Here is a 20,851-nt window from a genome sequence, read left to right on the forward strand (position 1 = left end):
GTTGCTGGAAGAAAATGTAGACATTGGGTTAGGGCACAACTTCATGGACAAGACCTCCAAACCACAGACAACAAAAGCAAAAGTAAACAAATGGGATTATATCAAACTCAGAAGCTTTTGCACAGCAAAGGAAATGATTAATAGAATGAAGAGACACCCAAGCAAATGGGAAAAACTATTTGCAAACCACTTATCTGACAAAGGATTAATAGTCCCAATATATCAGCAACTTGAAAATCTCAACAAAAAGCAACCAATTGAGTTGAGAAATGGGCAAAGGACTTTGACAGACAGTTCTCAAAAGAAGAAATACAAATGGCCAACATATACATGAAAAAATGCTGAGCATCACAGACAGTAGGGAAATGCAAATCAAAACCATAATGATATATCACTTTGCCCCTGTCAGAATGGCTAAAATCCAAAACACAGGATAACAAATCTGGTGAGGCTGTGGACAAAGAAGAACACTTATACACAGTTGGTAGGAATGTAAGTTAGTGCAGCCATGTGGAAAACAGTGTGGGGATTTCTCAAAATATTGGAAAAAAAAAAACAGGTAGAAATAGACTTGCCATATGATCCCATTACTGGGTATATACCCCAAAGACTTGAACACAATGAGTTAGAGATACCCGTACCACCACGTTCATAGCAGCACTGTTCCTGATAGTCAAAACCTGGAATCAACCAAAGTGTCCATCATCAGATGAATGAAGAAAATGTGGGGTGTGATACACACACACACACACACTCACACACACACACTGGAATATTATTAATCTATAAAAAAGAATGAAATTATACCATTTGCAGCAAAATGGATACAGCTGGAAGACATAATGCTGAGTGAAATAAGCTGGACCCACAAAGACAAATATTGCAATTTCCCCATTATTTGTGGGAGCTAAAATTGAAAAAAAAAATGAAAAAAGAAGAAAGAAGAAAGAAATGTCTTTGTGTATCAGTATTGCTGCAAATAGAGTTTTGTAAAATTTTGTTTTACACCTTTGTGAAACAAATGATGTTATCTTAGTTTTAATATCTTTAAAATTTACTGTATATGGGCAAAATGGTCTTTTTTCCACTTATCGTTTATAGCCATTGTCTATATTCTCATTAAACTAGAAAATCTTTTTGCTTTTTACTTCTTAAGTTTCTTATTCAGTGAAATACTGAGCCTTTTTATTGTAATGTAAATTTAAAATATGTTATCTGAAAAACTAAAAAAAAAAAAACAAAAAACAAAAAACTGGGGCCCGGTGCTGTGTCGTAGCAGGTAAAGCCGCTGGCTGCAGTGCTGGCATCCCATATGGGTGCTCATTTGAGTTCCGGCTGCTCCGCTTCCAATCCAGCTCTCTACTATGGCCTAGGAAAGCAGGAGAAGATGGCCCAAGTCCTCAGGCCCCTGCACCTGCATAGGAGACCTGGAAGAAGCTCCTGGCTCCTGGCTTCAGATTGGCCCATATGGGATACTGGTGCTGTAGGTGGAGGATTAACTTACTAGGCCACAGAACTGGCCCCAATATCATTATGTTCTTAGAATTGTATCTACAAATCATATTGAATGTGTTAAAAACTAATTACAAATTTTAAAAAAATTCAAAATCTTTTGAAAGATACTTTCTGCTTTTATAAGCCTAGATGCTGATGCAGGTTGCCAACACGAGTGTGGGCTGGTAATTCCTTTTTTGGGAGGCTCAAATATATTTCCAGTGGACATGAATGCAAAACCAGAAGTTGGAGCTATTGTTCTCTCTCATTTTGTCCTTGGCAATACTCTGACAGTTCAAGAAGATCAAAGCTGAATACTGCTATTTAACTAATTCACCACCCTCCCACCATCCCAACCACTGCTTTAAATATTCAGCTGAAAGGAAAACCATTGTCTTCAAGGGAAAACCAAATCCCTTGAAGACCTAGACCTGAGAGTGTTTCTTTCACATGTAAAAGTTATAGCTAGGCAATAATAGAGCAAAGGGTCATGTATTCTTTTGAGAGCCAGCGTTACACAGAGAGAAGGAGAGGCAGAGATAGAGATAGAGAGAGAGAGAGAGACAAAGACTTCCATCCGCTGGTTCACTCCCCAGATGGCCACAATGGCCGGAGCTGTGCCAATTTGAAACCAGGAGCTTCTAGGTCTCCCACATGGGTGCAGGGGCCCAAGCACTTGGGCCATCTTCTACTGCTTTCCCAGGCTATAGCATAGAGCTGGATCGGAAGTGGAGCAGCCAGGATGTAAACCAGTGTCCACATGAGGTGCCAGCAGTGCAGGTGGTGGCCTTACCCGCTACACCACAGCACCAGCCCCAGGTCATGTATTCTTTAAGACAGCATGATGACAGATTGGCAGTCTTCAGGTTTAATAGTGTCCCTCCAAAATTTATGTCCACTTGGAACCTCAGTATGTGACTTTATTGAATAAGGTCTTGCAGAGAGAGAGCTCTTTCAGGCTCTCAAGATGAAATAATTATAGATTTAAGGTAGGCCCCAAATCCAATGGCTGGTATTCCTATGAGAGCCGGACACAAAAGACACATAGACAAGAGAGGAAGGGCAAGCAAAAACGGAGGCCCAGATCAGAGCCACATGGCTGCAGCCATGCAATGCCAAGGCAGGCCAGCAACCAACAGAAGCCAAGGGAGGAAGGCTTGGGCTGGATTCTCTCCCGCAGTCCCCAGAAGGAACCAACCCTGTCAACAACTTGATTTCAGACTTTTGGCTGCCAAGGCTGTGAGAGAATAAAATTCTGTTGTTTGAAGCCAAGTCGTTTGTGGTTCTTTGTCACAGCAGCCCTGGGAAGCTGACGCATGCAGTAAGCATATGGTAAAACAGCGATTCTGAAGCCAGAACGCCCAGGCTCCAATCACGGTCGCCAGTGACGAGCCGTGTGATCTTACGGCACTGATCTCTCATGGATTCCTTTACTCATTTATACAGGGGACTAAAAACTGTCCCACACTGAAGATCTGGCATAGCAGTTAGATGAACCAATGGAGGTGAAGTACTTAGAAAAGCTTCTGGCATGTAGTAAACGCTCAGTAAATGTTGCCAGAAGACTAATTTATAAAAACATGTTTGCAGATCTTATTTTTTTAATTTGAGGGCAGAGGGAGAGAGAGCGAGAGAGCAAGCTCTGATCTGCTAGTTCACTCCCCAAAAGTCCACAACAACCAGGGCTGTGGTCAAAGCCAAGAGCTTGGAATTTTACTCAGGTCACCTATGAGGGTGACCGGAATCTAATCAATTGAGTCATCGCTGCTGCCTCCCAGGGCCTGCACTGGGAGGAAGTTGGATTTAAGAGCTGGAGCTGTGAACCGAACCCAGACGCTCCAATGTGGGACACAGGCACCCTACCATTAGCTTAAATGCCTGCTCTTGTTCAAGACCTGAACTGACTTTTGTTTATGATCCTAGAATCAGGCAACAGCTCCTTCTACTCTATATAATAAAGTAAGCACCCTGCTGGACGGGACAGGGGAAGCTGGTTTTGTAGAGAGGAAAGCAGAGCCAGAGAGCACAAAGCAGACTGGCCATTGCAAAGTTATTTTTCTTGTAAAGGCTAAAGAAGGGGGGACTTGCTCATCATGCCAGCTAAAACCAGCCTGCTCAGAGATCGGGCTAATCTCTCTCTCTCCTGATTTCTTGGGAGATCAGATAAACAACTGAATTTTGGCTTGGAGGCGAGGATCATCAGTATAAGTTATGATTTTTGGATTAGTCTGTTGGGACGACTCTAAACCAATGACTTGCTATGAGTTTCACCTAACAACATTCATTATTATGTACAGACTGTGTCTCTAGGTCCCTGTGTTTGCAAAAGCATATTATCTTTGCCTTCTACTTATTTCATGGAAAGATCTTTGTGGCAATGGACATCAACTATTTTTTTGAATGTGCTGAGTAAACCACATTTCTATTATTGATATTCTTTTATGTCTATTCAGAGTTCAAAGGCGAAGGGAAACCTCAGCCTTAAAGGATAGATGTCTACATTTTGTTCTATTTTGTTGTGAGAGTGCTAAGAGATGTTGACATATGTGCCATGTATTTCAGTGTGTTGCAATGACTTCCAAGAAAGCAGATGAAAAGATAGCTAATGAATACTTTTGAAAAATGTGCCAGAAGCCTAATTTTATTTCTGGAGTCATAGAGAAATAAAGGATAGAAGATGGCTAGCTAATTCCAGAAATAAAAACTATCTGAGATGACAGTAACCAAAATACCTTCCATTTCTTGTAAAGCCACTGCCTGTGATGTGGATGCCAGCTCGAGTCCTGGCTTCTCCACTTCTGATCCAGCTACCTTCTGATGGTATGAGCAAAAGCAGTGGGAGATGGCCAAGGTGTTTGGGTCCCTACAACCACGTGGGAGACCCAGAGGAACTCCTGACTCCTGGCTTCAGCCTGGTCCAGTGCTGGCCATTGCAGCCATCTGGGGCATGAACTAGCATATGGAAAACTTCTTTCTGCCTTTCTCTCTCTCTCTCTCTCTCTCTCTCTCTCTCTCTCTCTCTCTAACTCTTTCAAATAAATATAAATCTTAAAAATAATGCTTTCTACTTCTTTTAATTTCTTCTCAGCAGTCTCAGTTCTATCTCACAACCTGGAATCTGTCAACATGACATTTTTCAGCAAGATAAGGCGAGACATTCCTGGCTGGTTCAACTAAGTGTTACCTGAGACAAGATGCCAGGCTTCTCTGAGCACCTGCTTCCTGCGCTGAAGCATAAGGGGACTATGGGACCACCTTTACCGAGCTCGTGGGCAGGAATGTCTTGCCTTATCTTGCTGCAAAGCTGGAAGCAGAGCACCCCTTGCTTGGATGAGATTCCAACGTCTCTCCCTCCCAAAGCTCTTCAAAAATGATTCTGAACTGTGCCATTCATCCAGAAGTCCTTCTGTGACTAGGTAGGGTGCCCACTCTCCCAGGAGCTGCCTAAGGACCTGGGGGAGCTCTCAACACACATGTCCTTGCTTCAGACCTCAAGTCGAAAACAAAGCTTGTTTTTCTGTGTAGGCTAGCCAAGTGCACAAGACAAAACAGTACCTGTAGCTCTAGGCTTTTGCGTGTATGGCACAGATAAGAACACTCAAGATCTTTACTTTCATATTAACCCTCACACAGGGATGCTCAGAAGCCCTGTTTCCATTCCTTGATGCCTGTAATAATCACGTTTAAACTTCTCTGTCATGGTTTTGAATTTCTTCATGATCCAACACCTTGACACAGTTCCCCACCATTCAGTAGTCCATTTGCTCCACTTCAGGTATGATAATCTGTTGCCAAACTTGAGTGTACTGAGTGTGGCAGCCCAGCACCATTCACGCGACACCATCCTAGAGTGAGGTTATGCTTTTCTCCTTTGTCAATGTGTTGATGTGACTCGCTCTTTTTCTCTGTCCCTAAGTAAAAATCCAGGAACCTTCTCTGCCTTGAACAGTAACTCTCAACCAACTACAATTCTATGACCTTAAGTCAAAAAAAACCCATCTCAATTTAATAGCTAGAATATACAGGACCACAAGCTCTACTACACAGTTCACTCGGGACACATGCTGCAGGTCAGAAGTGGATTGCTCCTCCTGCTTCTGCTTTCCCCACCAGCCTTTCTTCCCTCTGCTTGCTAATCCAGGTTTCTGAACTATCCCAGGACTGAAGCACGGGGAAAATGAGGCAAGGGAGAGGCCAGAACAGCACTGCCAGACAGGCACTGGCACAGAGTCCCAGCCTCAGCCCTCTTCCACCTGGGCAGGTGTTAACCTCACTTCCCTTTACTGATACGCTCCTGACCTTTATCAAGAAAGCTCTGATCCAGGTGTTGGGAGGAGGCTTCTACCTCTAGTCTGAAGCTTGGGCCCTGGAAGCGAGCGCCATCTCTATTCGGAGGGCTCATCAATGCTTCCCTGTCGCCCGAAAAGCTGGCAGAACTCTCATCTTCTCTCCCTGACCCTTTCTGGTAGAACCTAAAGGCAACTCCGCACGAGTTCTCCTAAGTGGCCCACAGCCGGGGAAACCAGTCAGCACCCTTTGACCCTAGGACCCTTCGGGATGCAGTTTGTCTCTACTTCAGCGATCTTTGTTCTGCTGTCAGTCATCCCTTCCTTTAGATGTCCCAGCTGAGTGGCAGACACGACCCTCCTGTCAGCCCAAAGTAAAGGGAACGCAGACGAGGTTCTGACTTCCGAATATAAAGAAGGTAGAAAAAAATTTACTTGAATACAGTTTTTTTTTTTCAGCTTTATGGTGGTATGACTGACAAATAAAAAATTGCATATTTCTTTTTTTAAAGATTCATTTTATTTATTTGAAAGACAGAGTTACACAGAGAAAGGAGAGGCAGAGAGAGAGAGAGAAAGAGAGAGAGAGGTCTTCCATCTGCTTGTTCACTCCCTAATCAGCCTCAACAACTGGAGCTGTGCCTATCCGAAGCCAGGAACCAGGGGCTTCTTCCAGGTCTCCCACATGGGTGCAGGGGCCCAAGGACTTGGCCCATCCTCCACTGCTTTCCCAGGCCATAGCTGAGAGCTGCTGGAAGAGGAGCAGACAGGACTAGAACCAGCACCCACATGGGATGCCGGTGCTTCAAGGGAGGGCTTTAACCCACTGCACCACAGCGCCAGCCCCCAAAATTGCATATTTCAAGGTGGGAATTAAGCCTAGCAGTTAAGATGCCAATTAAAAGCATTTGTGTCACACATCCAAGAACCTATGTTCTGACTCCAGCTTCCTGTTAATGCAGACCCTGGGAGATAGTGGCGATGGTTTAAGTAATTGGGTGCCCTCTACCAATGTGGCAGACCTGGATAGAATTCCTGGATCCTGGCTTTGACCCAGCCCAGCCCAGGCTGCTGTGGGCATTTGGGGAATAAACCAGCAGATGGGAGAATCCTCCCCACTCCTCCTCCTCCCCCCCCCTCCTCTCTCTCTTAAATGGATAGAAGTTTCACTGGAGCCGATGCCATGGTGCAATAGGTTAATACTCTGCCTGTGGCGCTGGCATCCCATATGGGTGCCAGTTCTAGTCTCAGTTGCTCCTCTTCCAGTCCAGCTCTCTGCTGTGGCTCGGGAAGGCAGTGGAGGATGGCCCAAGTGCTTGAACCCCTGCACCCGCATGGGAGACCAGGAAGAAGCACCTGCTCCTGGCTTCGGATCGGTGTAGCTCTGGCCATTGCAGCCATTTGGGGAGTGAACTAATGGAAGGAAGACCTTTCTCTCTGTCTCTCTCTGTCTGTAACTCTACCTCTCAAATAAATAAAAATCTTTTAAAAATAGAAGTTTTATATTTATATCTAGCATTCTTAAACAAGTTGTGTACTTTATTAAAATTAAGGGGCCAGAAATGTAGTTCTATTTTTTAAAAATAAATGGAGACTTTTCACATTACCTATTTATTTGCTTGAGAAGCAGAGAGAGAGAAAGAGAGCTGGTTCCAATACTGGTTCATCCCTCAAAATGTCCACAACAGAAGAGCTGAAACTGGAAGCTGAGAACTCAGTCCAGGTCTCCGCAGTGGGCGGCAGGAACCCAACCACTTGAGCCATTACCAGCGCTTCCTGGAGTTTGCTCTAGCAGGAAGCTGGAGTCAGGAGCTAGAGCAGGAACAGAGCCAGGCATTGCTGTGTCGGCCACGGGTGCTTAACTGGGGTGTTAACCACGAGGTCAAAGCCCACTCCTGTGGCTCGCATGCTCTCTCTCTCATGCACTTCTGTATATGTATGATTTTATGCATAGTTGTGTGCAATAAATTACAAAAGGAGTATTTGTCTATATATTTGTCTACTGAAAATTTATGGCAGTGCATTTTATTACATTGAAGCGCTGTGATTATTTGGCTCTCATGTTTCACAACATCTGCAAATTATCATTAACACCCAGCGGAAGGACCAACTTTAACTTTAAAGAAGACTGATCAATTTATAGAGCACTGGTTATTTTATGTTTTAATGACTGTTTTGATTTGTACACATCAATTATAATGTGCAACATTATTTCTTTCTGCTCTTCTTCTTGCCACTTTTTAAACAGAGGAAATTGCAGATATGAATATTTTTAATTGAAGGAATAGTAAAAGAACTTAAAGACAAAGGCTCTCTCAAAATCTATTACATATGCATATTTCATATATATAATCATGGTCTTCTACTAACTAAGCAATTCTTACTTTCAGAATCAAATCTTCTGGAGATGATGGAATATTTTTAACAAAGGTGGCCACTCTGTTAGGAAATATGCAGGGAGGGCGTTTGGCCTAAACATTAAGATGCTTGTTGGGATGCCCATGTCCCATACCAGAGTGCCTGGTTCCAGTCCTAGCTCCCCCTCCAACTCCAGCTTCCTTTTAATGTGCACTCTCAGAGGCAGCATGTGATGGACAAATACCTGGGTCCCTATCACCCAGGTGGGAGACCTGTTTGAATTCCTAACTTCTGACTTCGGTCAGATACGGCCTTAGTTTCTGGGGACATTTGGGAAGTGAACCAGCAGATATGAGCTCTCTGGTTCTCTTTCTCTTTCTCTCCTTATCTCTCTTCCTCCCTCTTCCTCCATTTCTCCCTTTCCCTCTCAAATAATAAATAAATAAGAATTTTGAAAAGGAAGATATTCTTTAGGCTATTACTAAACTGCTATAGGGCAAGCTATAGGGTAGTGAAAAGGAACAAAAATACACACAAAATCATGATCTTTACCAGGTATGGGAGTCTATACGTGTGGTTTTCTTAAAAGCAGATACAGACTAAACTCTATGGGATATGTCATACTGATTTGTTACTGGTTACTGATGCTTATGAAGTCTCTCCTATATTGTGAGAATATAGAAAATTGCTCATCAGATGGATGGCATTATGCTGTTGATTTTGCACACAAATCTCTATGACTAAGCTGTAGTGGTTGAAAGGACTAGAATGGGCTCAAAATTCTATCCCATAATGACAGCAAAACAATTCTTAAGGAAAATGAACCTGTTTTGAAAGACTCCACTGGATTTTATTTTTTTCAATTGAAAAGAATAAAATTAAAAAAAAACATAATTTAGTGTTTCAAATCGTAAATCACAATGAGAAGTCATTTTTCTATCTAATTTAGTTGAATCAATGGAAATTTTATTTCTATTAGCTTTTCCTTTAGTTTATATAGAAGTCATAGTAACAGAAAGAGCTCTGAAATGCAAGTCTAAGAGGTAAACTGAAATGTCAAGTTTACTACCATGTTCTCAAGTAGTCACATAGACATGCACAGTCTACAGTCTCTTGATTCACAGATGGACAGAAAAATACCTTTGTTGTTGATACCATAAGGTTGAAATAAGGCTTACATACACAAGATATGGAGTAGATGTTGTAAAGTATCACGACTAGACGCAGAGGGTTCTGGGAGGGTTCCACTTAGTTGTGCCATGACCAACAGCGCCCCTTCAGGCAAGTCACTGCACCACTCTCAGCCTCCTGTCTTCCTTTCATCAGTGAAGCACCTGATCTGCACGGCTCCTTCCATCTCTGAGTCTGTGATTCTGGACTCGCAAAGCTAATGAGAAAATTCTGTAACACACTTTGTGTCTGATGACAGTGACACACACTGGTTGGATGCGCATAATTAATTCTAGACTGTGCCTTGCAAATAAAAGAAGTTATCACTTATGGGGCCTGAGCAGGCTCACCGTCCTTATGCAGTAAAGTCTGGTATTAACTCGTTAACTACATATCACAATGTTAAATGTCAAATGTAGGATACAGTGGCAACCACAAAGAATTACGAGAATCATTACATGGTATGAAATCTGAGTGCAAAACTTACATTAGAAAAGAATTTCCTTTGAAACAAGGAAAAACTGAATTTATGTCTCATTACTCACAGACCGTGTTACAGTCCACACAACCTACACAAACAAGATTACAACTAAACCCTCAGGCATAGCCACGCATTATGGAGCAGTTGGTTACCCTTTTAATTTTTGTACTTGGGCGGAGCTAGACGTGGATTTCATGTATGGCACAATGAAACACAGAGCAGATTATAGGTCAGACAACACAGGCTTACTGATGCCAAGCTTCGTGGGAGCAGGAATCACTGTCTGTGTTCTTCACTAATGCATCTCCAGCACCTGGAACAGTGCCTGCCTCACGATAAACCCCGGGGAAATAGGGGTCACGTGGATGAGCTTGCTTCTGGTTTCTGCCCTGAACAGATGAGCTACACTCTTCTTAGCCTGGAATTGACTGTTCCTGACTGTCAACAACTTGCTTCTACAAAAAGAGCTAAACTACAGGAACTTAACTAAACGTAGTTCTAGTAAATGGTGAACAAAGATGCTTGAGACCTGTTAGCCACCTTAAGATAATCTGAATTAAAAGTGAAATTCTTATGCTATAAAATTACAAAATAAATAAGACAAACACAAAAGTTAAAACAAACAAAAAAGGTTCTTTTCTTGTTACTAAAGAGAGTACTTCAAACAATGGAGGGAAAAAATCTACATATAATTCATAAAATGAGATTAAAAGACATAAAAAAGAACTATTAATAAATATGCCTCTTGTGTTTCTTCCTTCTAAAGCATAAAACAGAATGGTCTGCCTTGTGCCCACATCAAAGGAAACCAATGAACTGAGAATATGAGAAATGTAGGCTCTTTCTCCTGGTGCCTAAACACATTTTACTAAAATGTTTTTTGACTCAACAACAACTTGGAAAACCAAAAACAGAACAGGAAAAGAAACCCACACGAGAAAACAACCATGACATTGCCACACCCACCTTGAGTCTTCTCCAAAACATTTTCCTTACCAGATGAACACAATAAGCTAAAGGGCTCTATTTGTAATTCATGAGTCTTGGTAGAGGACAAATAGGCCAATGAGAAATCACTTCAGGAGAACAGGAGCCTGTACCACAATTTATGGAAGCCTGGCAACAGCATGTCTGCCATAGAAGTCATCAACATGAAAGGATGAATGGACCCAGAGCCTATGAATGGAATGTCTCTAATAAGGAATTTAGAGCAATGCCGGAATCAGTGATGGAAACTGAAATGGGTTAAAACAAATAAATGATCTCATCAATTCTCAATATTTGATTCATACTATAGAACTAATTTCTCCTCAAACTACTGAGATAAATGCTTAGGCTCAATAGGAGTGGGGGGGGGGCAGTGCTATGTCATAGCGGGTAAAGTCGCTGCCTGCAGTGCTGGCATCCTATATGGGCGCCAGTTCAAGTCTGGCTGCTCCACTTCCAATCTAGTTCTCTGCTGCGGTCTGGGAGGGCAGCAGAAGATGGCCCAAGTCCTTGGACCCCTGGGCTCACGTGGGAGACCCGGAAGACGACCTTGGCTCCTGGCTTCGGATCAGTGCAGCTCCTGCCGTTGTAGCCAACTGGGGAGTGAACCAGCAGATGGAAGACCCTTCTCTCTCTCTCTCTCTCTCTCTCTCTCGTTCTCTCTCTCTCTCTCTCTCTCTCTCTGCCTCTCCTTCTCTCTCTGTGTAACTCTGTCAAGTAAATAAACAAATAAATCTTTAAAAAAATAGGAATGGGGGATAATAAAAAGGTACTGAGAATGGCTGGGAAAATTCCCAGTGTAAAGGGAAGGGAGGAGGAAAGAACAGATGCAGAGACAAAGGGAGGTAAGCAGAGAAAAATAAGCATCAGCACTGTTAGGCTGGAAGGAGAGGCTGAGGGAGTTTAGAGGAGGAGAGAGACAGAGAAGCAGGCCACGCTGTGACCCAGAGGTTTTCTTAAAAAGATTTACTTTATTTATTTGAAAGGCAGAGTTACAGGAAGGGAGGGAGGGAGAAAGTGAGGGATGCAGAGAGCGAGCAAGAGGGGGAGAGAGAGAGAGCGAGACAGAGAAAGAGAGAGATCTTCCATCTGCTGGTTCACTCCCCAAATGGTTGCAACAGTGCAACAGCCAGGGCTGGGTTAAGCCAAAGCTAGAGCAAGGAACTTTGTCTGGGTCTCTGACATAAGTGGCCGGGCCCCAAGCACTTGGGTCATCATCCATTGCTTTCCCAGGTGCATCAGCAGGCAGGTGGGGTGGAAGCGGAGCAGCCGGGTCTCAAGTCAGTGCTCAGATGGGATGCTGGTGATGCAGGCAGCGGCCTAACCAGCTGCACAACTTCCTTCCTATCAGTGAAGCTCCCATGCAACTTCCTAAGATGCTCTAGTAAGAATTGTGGTCACTTTTTAAATTATTTCTAGGTGGCATTCATTCATTTATTCTACAAATATTTGCTGATACAGGCAGTTTCTTTGGATAGTGTTGAAGCTGGTAGCCTTTGCAGAAACAAGCCTAAATGTGGAAGCCAGAAAGCCAGCTAAAGTACAAATGGCAGCAGCAACAACTATAACAACAGCAAAAACCAGTAACGCTCCATACTTTATTCTTTAAGAATATCCTTATATATAAGGTGCCCTGATCCACTATTGGTGGGGATGTAAACTGGTGCAGCCACTGTGGGACACAGTATGGAAATACCTCAGAAATCAGAATACAGACCTATCATATGACCCAGCCATCCCTCTCCTGGGAATTTACCCACACCAAAAAAAAATCACCATACAAAAAAGTTATCTGTACCCACATGTTCACTACAGCTCAGTTCATCATAGCTAAGACATGGAATCAACCCAGATGTCCATCAACTGAAGACTGGATGAAAAAGTTATGGTATATACTACGGAATACTATCCAGTTGTTTAAAAAAAATGAAATCCTGTCTTTGGCAATAAAATGGACATAACTGATAACCATTATACTTAGTGAAATAAGCTAGTCCCAAAAATACAGATACCTTATGCTTTCCATGATCCAAGGTAACCAATAGAGAACCTAAAATGTAATGTATTGGAATGAAATGGACATTTTGAGATTCGATGATTATTTATAGCCCTTGTCTCTTCTGTTGAGGAACACTGTTTTTTTCTTCATACTATTTGTACTATTTGTTCAACTCTTTTACTTAGTGTAGGGTTAACTTTACTATCATTAAGTTCACTGGAAGTAGATCTTTGTAAAAATTAAGAGTGGGAATGGGAAAGGGAGGAAGGAAGAGGGTTGGAGCATGGAGGGGGGTAGGTGAGGGTGAGAAGTATCACTATGTTCCTAAATCTGTATATAACTTCAATAACATTTTTTTTAAAAGAATATCCTTATATAGAAAATGTGGTGGAACTTGCATTGTGGCCTAGTGGGTTAAGCCACCATCCCGGATGGCAGTATTCCATAAGGGTGCCAGTTTGAGTCCTGGCTGCTGCACTTCCAATCCTAGCTCCCTACTAATGGACTTGGAGGGCAGCAGAAGACAGCCCAAGTGCTTGGGCTCTAGCACCTATGTGGGAGACCAAGAAGCAGCTCCTGACTCTGGGCTTTGGCTTGGCCCAGCCCTGGCTGTTGCAGCCATTTGAGGAGTGAACTAGCAGATGGAAGATCTCCGTCTGTCTCTCCTTCTCTCTATAAACTTTGCTTTTCAAATAAATAAATAAATAAAATTGTTCCAAAATAAATAAATTAAAGAAAATGTGGTACATCCATTATAGCAGACAGTATGGATATTTCTCAGAAAGATAAAAATAGAACTACCCCCATGATCCTGTAATCCCACTTCCAGGCATATATTCAAAGGAAATGAAATAAGTTTGTCAAAGATACAACTGCACTACCACATTCATTCCAGCGTTAACAGCCAAGATATGGAATCACCTGCAGTGTCCATCAGTAAATGAATGGATAAGAAAATGTGGTATGTAAGTATGAAGACAATGGTATGCTATTTAGCCTTAAAAAGTAGGGGACCCTGCCATTTTTACAACAGGAATGAATCCGCAGGACATTGGGCTAAAAGAAGTAAGCCAAGCACAGAAAGACCAATACTACCTTATCTCACTGCACATGGAACTAAACTTGGAGAATTCATAATAGCCGAGGACTGAATGTGGTTGCTGGAGTTAGGGATGAACTGATAGGAGACGCTGGTCAAAGGGCACAAAGTATGAATTAGGATGAATAAGTTCTGAAAAGCCACTATATGGCATGGTGACTACAATAAGAATGTGTCCTTGAAAACTTCTTAGGGGCTGGCGCTGTGGCACAGCGGGTTAAAGCCCTTGCCTGAAGTGCCAGCATCCCATATGAGTGCCGGTTCAAGTCCCAGCTGCTCCACTTCTGGCCCAGCTCTCTGCTATGGCCTGGGAAAGCAGTAGAAGATGGCCCAAGTCCTTGGGCCCCTGCATCTGTGTGGAAGACCCAGAAGAAGCTCCTGGCTTTGGATGGGCAGGAGCTCCAGCCATTGTGGCCATCTGGGGAGTAAACCAGTGGATAGAAGACCTTTCTCTCTGTCTCTACCTCTCTCTGTAACTCTGTTATTCAAATAAAATAAAAATAAATCTTAAAAAAAAAAGATAACTGCTTAGAGAGTAGATCTTAAAATGTTCTCACTACAAAAATCCTAAGTGTGTGAGGCAGTGGGATATTACTCAGCTTGACTGAGTCATCTCACTGTTTACATGTATCTAAACATCACCTCACACACTGTAAATACTTGTAGATAGGCGTATACTCTCAGTTGCAGCCTACCAGTAGATGAACTTCTGGAATTCAGACTGGAGATCTCCAACTGTTCACTGGACACCCTTTCCCCACAGCTAGTCAGGAAGCTGTTTCATCCTCGGCTAAAGGTTAAAAAACAGCATTCCTCATCCTTGTGATTAAGGGCAACCAAATTCCAGGCACTGTCTGAGAAAGGTCTTCAGTCTAAATGCATGGGTATCAAAACTGCCAAGAACAATAACCCAAAGCTACTTCCATTACGAATTTGGTCTTTGCTTTAGACAAAAAAATGCCAGGATACTTTCCCAGATAATGACCCACATGATTAACAATGGCATTTGTCTTACAGCTGATGCCAGGCAGGGACGCATGGGGCTGACCACAGCCAACAGAGCAAGAGAACTTTTCTAAAAACAGAACACAGGACAGCTCATTCTTCAACATCTTCCAGGGAAAACTGGATGATGAGTGCGTTGATGTCTTTTCAAAACAATCTGCTACATGCTCTTAGATCTTGGGCCCTGATTGCTGGCTGACCTATATATTTTTTGGCAATGCTAGTGCCCTAGAGGGGCTGATGATTTGACAGGCAGTGAAGGTCCTCAGTGAAGATGAATTTTGAAAAAGCCGAGATAAGCAGACTAATTTCCGACAAAAGTATTTTCTTCTGATCTTCGAAATGTTAAAGAAGCCACATCAGGGGATTATTTTGAGTAAGGAAAAATGTGCCTTATAAAGACTGCCAGTGTCAACAACTAATCCCCCAGCCAGTCACAGAAGCCAGAGGAGGCAGGCTTTCCAGACAGAGCCAGGGACCCCACCCACCCAGCTCAGTGCAACAGCAAAGTTAATTAGCTTCCCAGCACAAATTATGGTTTGTTATGCACTATACTAATGTATCTTTTAAAGTCTTTCTTTTTTGCAGCCTCATTTTGTACCCCCAAATCTCTAATCTCTTGAAAGTATTTTAATATCACATACTAGAAACTTCATACTTTATCATAACCAAATATTTCAAACATGATTACCAGCAACAAACCAAAGAAAAGGGAAGATAAGCTCTTGGATATTCATTATTTCTGAAAGATTCTATTTGTCTACTGACTTCATTGCAAATATGCAATTATAATGTTAGAAAACTAAAAGCAGCATTAGGCATTGTTTTAAAAGCAAGGAAACTAAAATCCAGAGACTGAAGAAATGCCAGATCTAGTACAAAGACAAGTGTCTCCTTTGAATGCCTCTACAAATCTTCTTGAGCTAACATCATCTATTCGTACCCTGGAATGATGCTGAGTTATCCTTAGGTGGTATGAACATGCAAATCAAGGGAAATGGACATTTGCAAAATAAATACTATCAGCCAACTGTCTCTTTATAATTTATTGCCTTTAGTTCTCATGAAAACTTTGCAGTGTCCATTTTAATGGCACCAATGTAAAGGTAAGGAAACTGAGCCCAATAATGATCCCGAGATGAGTAGCAGGCAAAGCTGGGACCCAGAGCCAAGGCTCACCTAAGTAGAGAGTGCAGGGCTCCCTGGAAGGCTCCGCCTGCAACATCCCTGCTATTGGATAAGAAGTCACTTTTTCTAATTTTCCAGCAATGAAACAATTAAGCAGAGGATTCCTAGTCAGAGGGTAGAAGCTGGACCGTGATCACGTACCTGTGGTGGAGTCGATGGTGAAGAGGGATGACAGCTCTCCTGGAATGAGTTCGTAAGCCACCCTTCCATAACTCCCAGAATCCCTGTCGGTAGCGAGAACGTTGATGACCTCCGTGCCTGGCTGAGCGTGACTGCTGATGCTTGTCACGTACGTTGATGGGTTAAACACAGGATGGTTGTCATTCACATCTTCCAGTTCCACACGGACAAAAGCCTGGGCACTTAGCCCACCCTGTAGGATGGATGAACAGTGATTACACTTGGGTCTCTGCTGAACACTGGAACATAGAACACGCGACAGGAATCCAGGGATAGTACTGGAAACAATGAGACATGCATGTGTGTGTATGTATGTACACACATACATAAATTCTTGGAGAGAGGAGTTCATACATGAAAACCAGTATCTAGTACGTCAATGCTGATGATTAATCATGAATGAGGTTGCCGCTTCAAAGTTCTTATGGCAAAATGTTCAGAGTAAAGGCCAAAGATATTTAAGGGAAATTGTCCCAACAGCCAAAGGGAAATGACAATCTCTTTAGCCCTAAGTATGCTAATTTTAAAGTGAATGTTGGTAAGTGCTAAGGGCAGTGGGTGATGACCCAGTAAAAGCCTTGCTAAGAAGATACCATTTAACCATGGGTCAACCTACGTGAGGGAGGCTAGACTTCAAAACATCCAGCAGGAACGAATAACAGGTAGCAGACAGAGAAGGTACAAAGGCCCTGAGGCAGGAGTGCAGTGCGCTTCCTGGCCTGCTCAGGGACAACAAGGAAGCCAGGAGGGCTGACGTCCAAGAGGCAGGAACAGGACAGGGCAGTTCTGTGGGCCTCTGAGAGGACCACAGCTGTCCTCCCTGGCAAGGTTTGAGTACAGGAGCACCTTGATTTGATGACTTCTTAGCTACTGCTCTAGCTGCAGTATTAGAACAGACTGAAAGGCAACAAGGGTGGGAGGAGGGAGACCATTCGGAAGCTCTGGGAATCAAGTCCAGAACTGATGGAGCCCCAAGTGAGGAAAGAAATGGTGAGGGTACTTATCTTACATATTTGGGGCCAGATTTGGTTTGGAATTCTGCATTTTTTTTAAGTTTTAGAAAGCTCAGAGGTTCTCCACAAAGTTCCTGGAAAATGTGCATTATCTTTTAATTGGTTTTCTGCATACATTTTTAAAGATTTATTTATGTGAAAGGTAGAGTTACAGAGACAGAGAGGGAGAGAGAGAGAGGTCTTCCATCCACTGGTTCACACCCCAGGTAACCGCAACGGCTGGGGCTGAGCCAGGCTGAACCCAGGAGCCAGGAGCTTCTTCCTGGTCATTCTCTACTGCTTTCCCAGGTGCATCAGTAGGAAGCCGGATCTGAAGTGGAGCAGCCGGGACTTGAACCATCACCCATATAGGAAGCTGGCAATGCAGATGGCAGCTTAATCCACTACGCCACAACACCAACCCCTTTGCATACTTTCTGAAGTACTCTTGAATAACGTACAAAGTAGTGAGAAGTGGATCCTACTCTGTTAGTTGCCTGCATCTGAGCACAAGAAGAAGAACGAACAAAACAGAAGAAAACAATACTCTGCAATTTTAATCTTTCTAAAGTAGAACATGTGTTCCTACTTTAAAGCACCATTTTTCATTTCTCTGGTGCATTTTGACACTTTCAGCTTTGACAAAAATCCTTGGTCCGTCACGACAGCCTGGGTTTTCTCTTATCCTCCTGTCCTTCCTACTCTCCTGTGGCAGGCAGACGATGTGGCGAGAGAGGAAGCAGACACTGCCCCGTGCAGACACTAGGGAAGCACATGTTGTGCGAGGGAGAGTGGGAATGAGAGTATCATTTGGAATGAAGTTAACAACGAATTCAGAAATGGTTCTCACATTCCAAGACCCATGTGCCCCACTCTTTGGGGACTAAAAAAAAAAAAAAAAGAATTGGGATTCCTATCTTTAGAGATATGAGAATGCTTCAGAAAGTTTGTGGGAAAGGAGAATTAGAAGATAAGTTGATTTGGATGCCAAAATGGTGTTTGCAGTCCATGCATATGCGAGGTCTTCAAAAGGCTCACGGAAAATGGGACAGGAGGCATCAGTAGAAGAATAGATCAAACAGAAGAAAGATGTGTGGGCTTGGAGACAGGCTATCTGAAACTATGCAGCTAAGGGGTGCAGAATGAAGAAAGAAAGAATGAAGAGCAGTGGAGAAGCTGATAGGAACTTTCGGGTAGCATTAAAAGAGCAGACATCTGAATTCTTATTGGGGTTAAGAGAGAATTGAGAATGGCAAAGAGTGGAAAGCATATTCACAGAGATAGTAAGAGAAATTTTCTGAAATCTAAAGAAAGGTACGAGTATCAAGGCACAGGAAAGTAGAAGGACACCAGATAGGTTCACCTCAATCAAGTTCACCTCAAGACAATAATCAAGCTCTCCAGGGTTCAAGATAAAGAGAGGATTATTAAGGAAGAAAGAGAAAAGAAACATGTAGCAAGTAAGGGTAACCCAATCCAACCTACTGCCAGCTTCTCAGCAGACACCACAGAGGCTAGACAAGAGTTGAATGAGACATTCCCAGTACTCACAGAATGAAATGCCAATCAGCTTTGCACCTGCAGAGCCATCCTCTAGATACAGAGGAGAGATAAAGACATTCCCAGACATACAAAAGCTGAGAGAATTTATCACCACCAGACCTGTTCCCCCCACACACACACAAATGCTAAAAGGAGTTCTTCAAACTGAAAGACAGTTTGTCAAAATTAGCAAATGAGTAAGAAGAGATGGCCAGAAGCTGCAACACTCACTGGAAGGACTAACTAGACAGACAAGTTCAGAAGGCTGTAATATTGTAAACATGGTGAATAAGTCATTTAGGTCTTTAGTATGAAGATTGAAATTAAAATAATTTTAAAAATAACTATACTGGCTGGCGCCATGGCTCACTAGGCTAATCCTCCACCTTGTGGCGCCGGCACACCGGGTTCTAGTCCCGGTTGGGGCACCGGAATCTGTCCTGGTTGCCCCTCTTCCAGGCCAGCTCTCTGCTGTGGCCAGGGAGTGCAGTGGAGGATGGCCCAAGTGCTTGGGCCCTGCACCCCATGGGAGACCAGGAAAAGCACCTGGCTCCTGGCTCCTGCCATCGGATCAGCGCGGTGCGCCGGCCGCATCGTGCCGGCCGCGGCGGCCATTGGAGGGTGAACCAACGGCAAAGGAAGACCTTTGTCTCTCTCTCTTACTGTCCACTCTGCCTGTCAAAAAAAAAAAATAAGAAAAAAAATAACTATACTAATATGTTAAGAGATAGGCAATGTGGAAAGGTTTGAAATGGAATATCAACTATTCAAGATGTGGGGGCAGGTATTTGCACATTGAGTAATATGCCACTTGACACATGTGCCTTCCATGTCAGCATGTCTGGGCTCCACTCCTGAGTCCAATTTCCTGCTAATGCACAGTCTAGGAGGAGGCAGGCAGTGACTTGTGTCACTGATACCCACACAGGTACCTAGGTTGAGTTCCTGGCTCCTGGCTTTATCCTGCCCAACGCAGGCTGTTGTGGGCATTTGGGGAGTGAACCAGGGGATGGGAAATCCCTCTCTCCCTTTCAAATTAAATGAATATTTTAAAAACTCAAAATGTAGAGAGGAATGCAGTGCAAGTACAGAGTTTTTAAACAGAATTTTAAAATGCCTTTCTTTGTTCATGTCTTTCCCTGTCTTTATGATCAGTATTAAGCTGCTACGATTTCAAAATAGCTTGTTATAACCCAAAGGTGACTTTATAAGCCTCATGGCAAATACAAAGCAAAAACTTACAGAAGACTCACCAGAAATAAACAAAGGACTCAAAATACACTGTTAGAGAAATCACTAAATACAAAGGAGGAAATAAGAAGGAGGGGGGCAGGCACTGTGGCACAGTAGGTTAGGCTGCCGCCACCTGTGATACCAGCATCCCATATGAGTACCTGTTTGAGTCCTGACTGCTCTATTTCTGATCTAGCTCTCTGCTGACATGCCTGGGAAGGCCCTGGAAGGTGACACAAGAACTTGGGCCCCTGACACTCAAGTGAGAGACCTGGATGGAGTTCCAGGATCCTGGCTTAGTACTGGCCCAGCCCTGGCCATTGTGGCCATTTGGGGAGGAAATCAGCAGATAGAAAATCAATCTTTATCTCTCTCTCTCTCTCTCAATGAATGTATGTGTGAGTATATGTTTGTGTGTCTCCCTCTCTGTAATTCTTCCTTTCAAATAAATAAAAATAAATTAAAAAGAGGAGAAAGAAAAGAATTAAAATAAAACTAGAAAACAAGTATCAAAATGGCAGTACTAAGACCTTACCTATCAATAATTACCTTAAATATAAATAAATTTCTCAAAGACATAGGGGTGACTAAATGGACGAGTAAGAGCTGACTACAAGCTGCTCACAAGAAATTCACTTTATCTCTAAAGACATGCACAGACTGAAGGTGAAGCAGTGCATGGGTTGGTGTTGTGGTGTAGCGGGTGAAGCTGCTACCCACAATGCCAGGATCCTGTATGGACGCCAGTTCATGTCCAGGCTGCTCCACTTCTGATCCCACTTCTTGTCAATGGCTTGGAAAAAGTAGCGGAAGATGACCCAAGTGTTTGGGCTGTGC

At 43.1% G+C, this 20,851-nt stretch overlaps 1 protein-coding gene across 2 annotated transcripts in view; it reads right to left on the bottom strand.

Moving 5' to 3' along the window:
* The window catches only part of DCHS2 (dachsous cadherin-related 2), a 312,281-nt gene that overhangs the window by 113,468 nt on the left and 177,962 nt on the right, over positions 1-20,851 (bottom strand). For both annotated transcript variants that reach the window (XM_051819958.2, XM_051819960.2), the window contains exon 3: positions 16,209-16,440. In XM_051819958.2, coding sequence (XP_051675918.2) covers positions 16,209-16,440 — 232 coding nt within the window. The remainder of the gene's footprint in view (positions 1-16,208; positions 16,441-20,851) is intronic.

This window comes from Oryctolagus cuniculus, chromosome 8 (genome assembly GCF_964237555.1).
Source record: "Oryctolagus cuniculus chromosome 8, mOryCun1.1, whole genome shotgun sequence".
NCBI lineage: Eukaryota > Metazoa > Chordata > Mammalia > Lagomorpha > Leporidae > Oryctolagus > Oryctolagus cuniculus.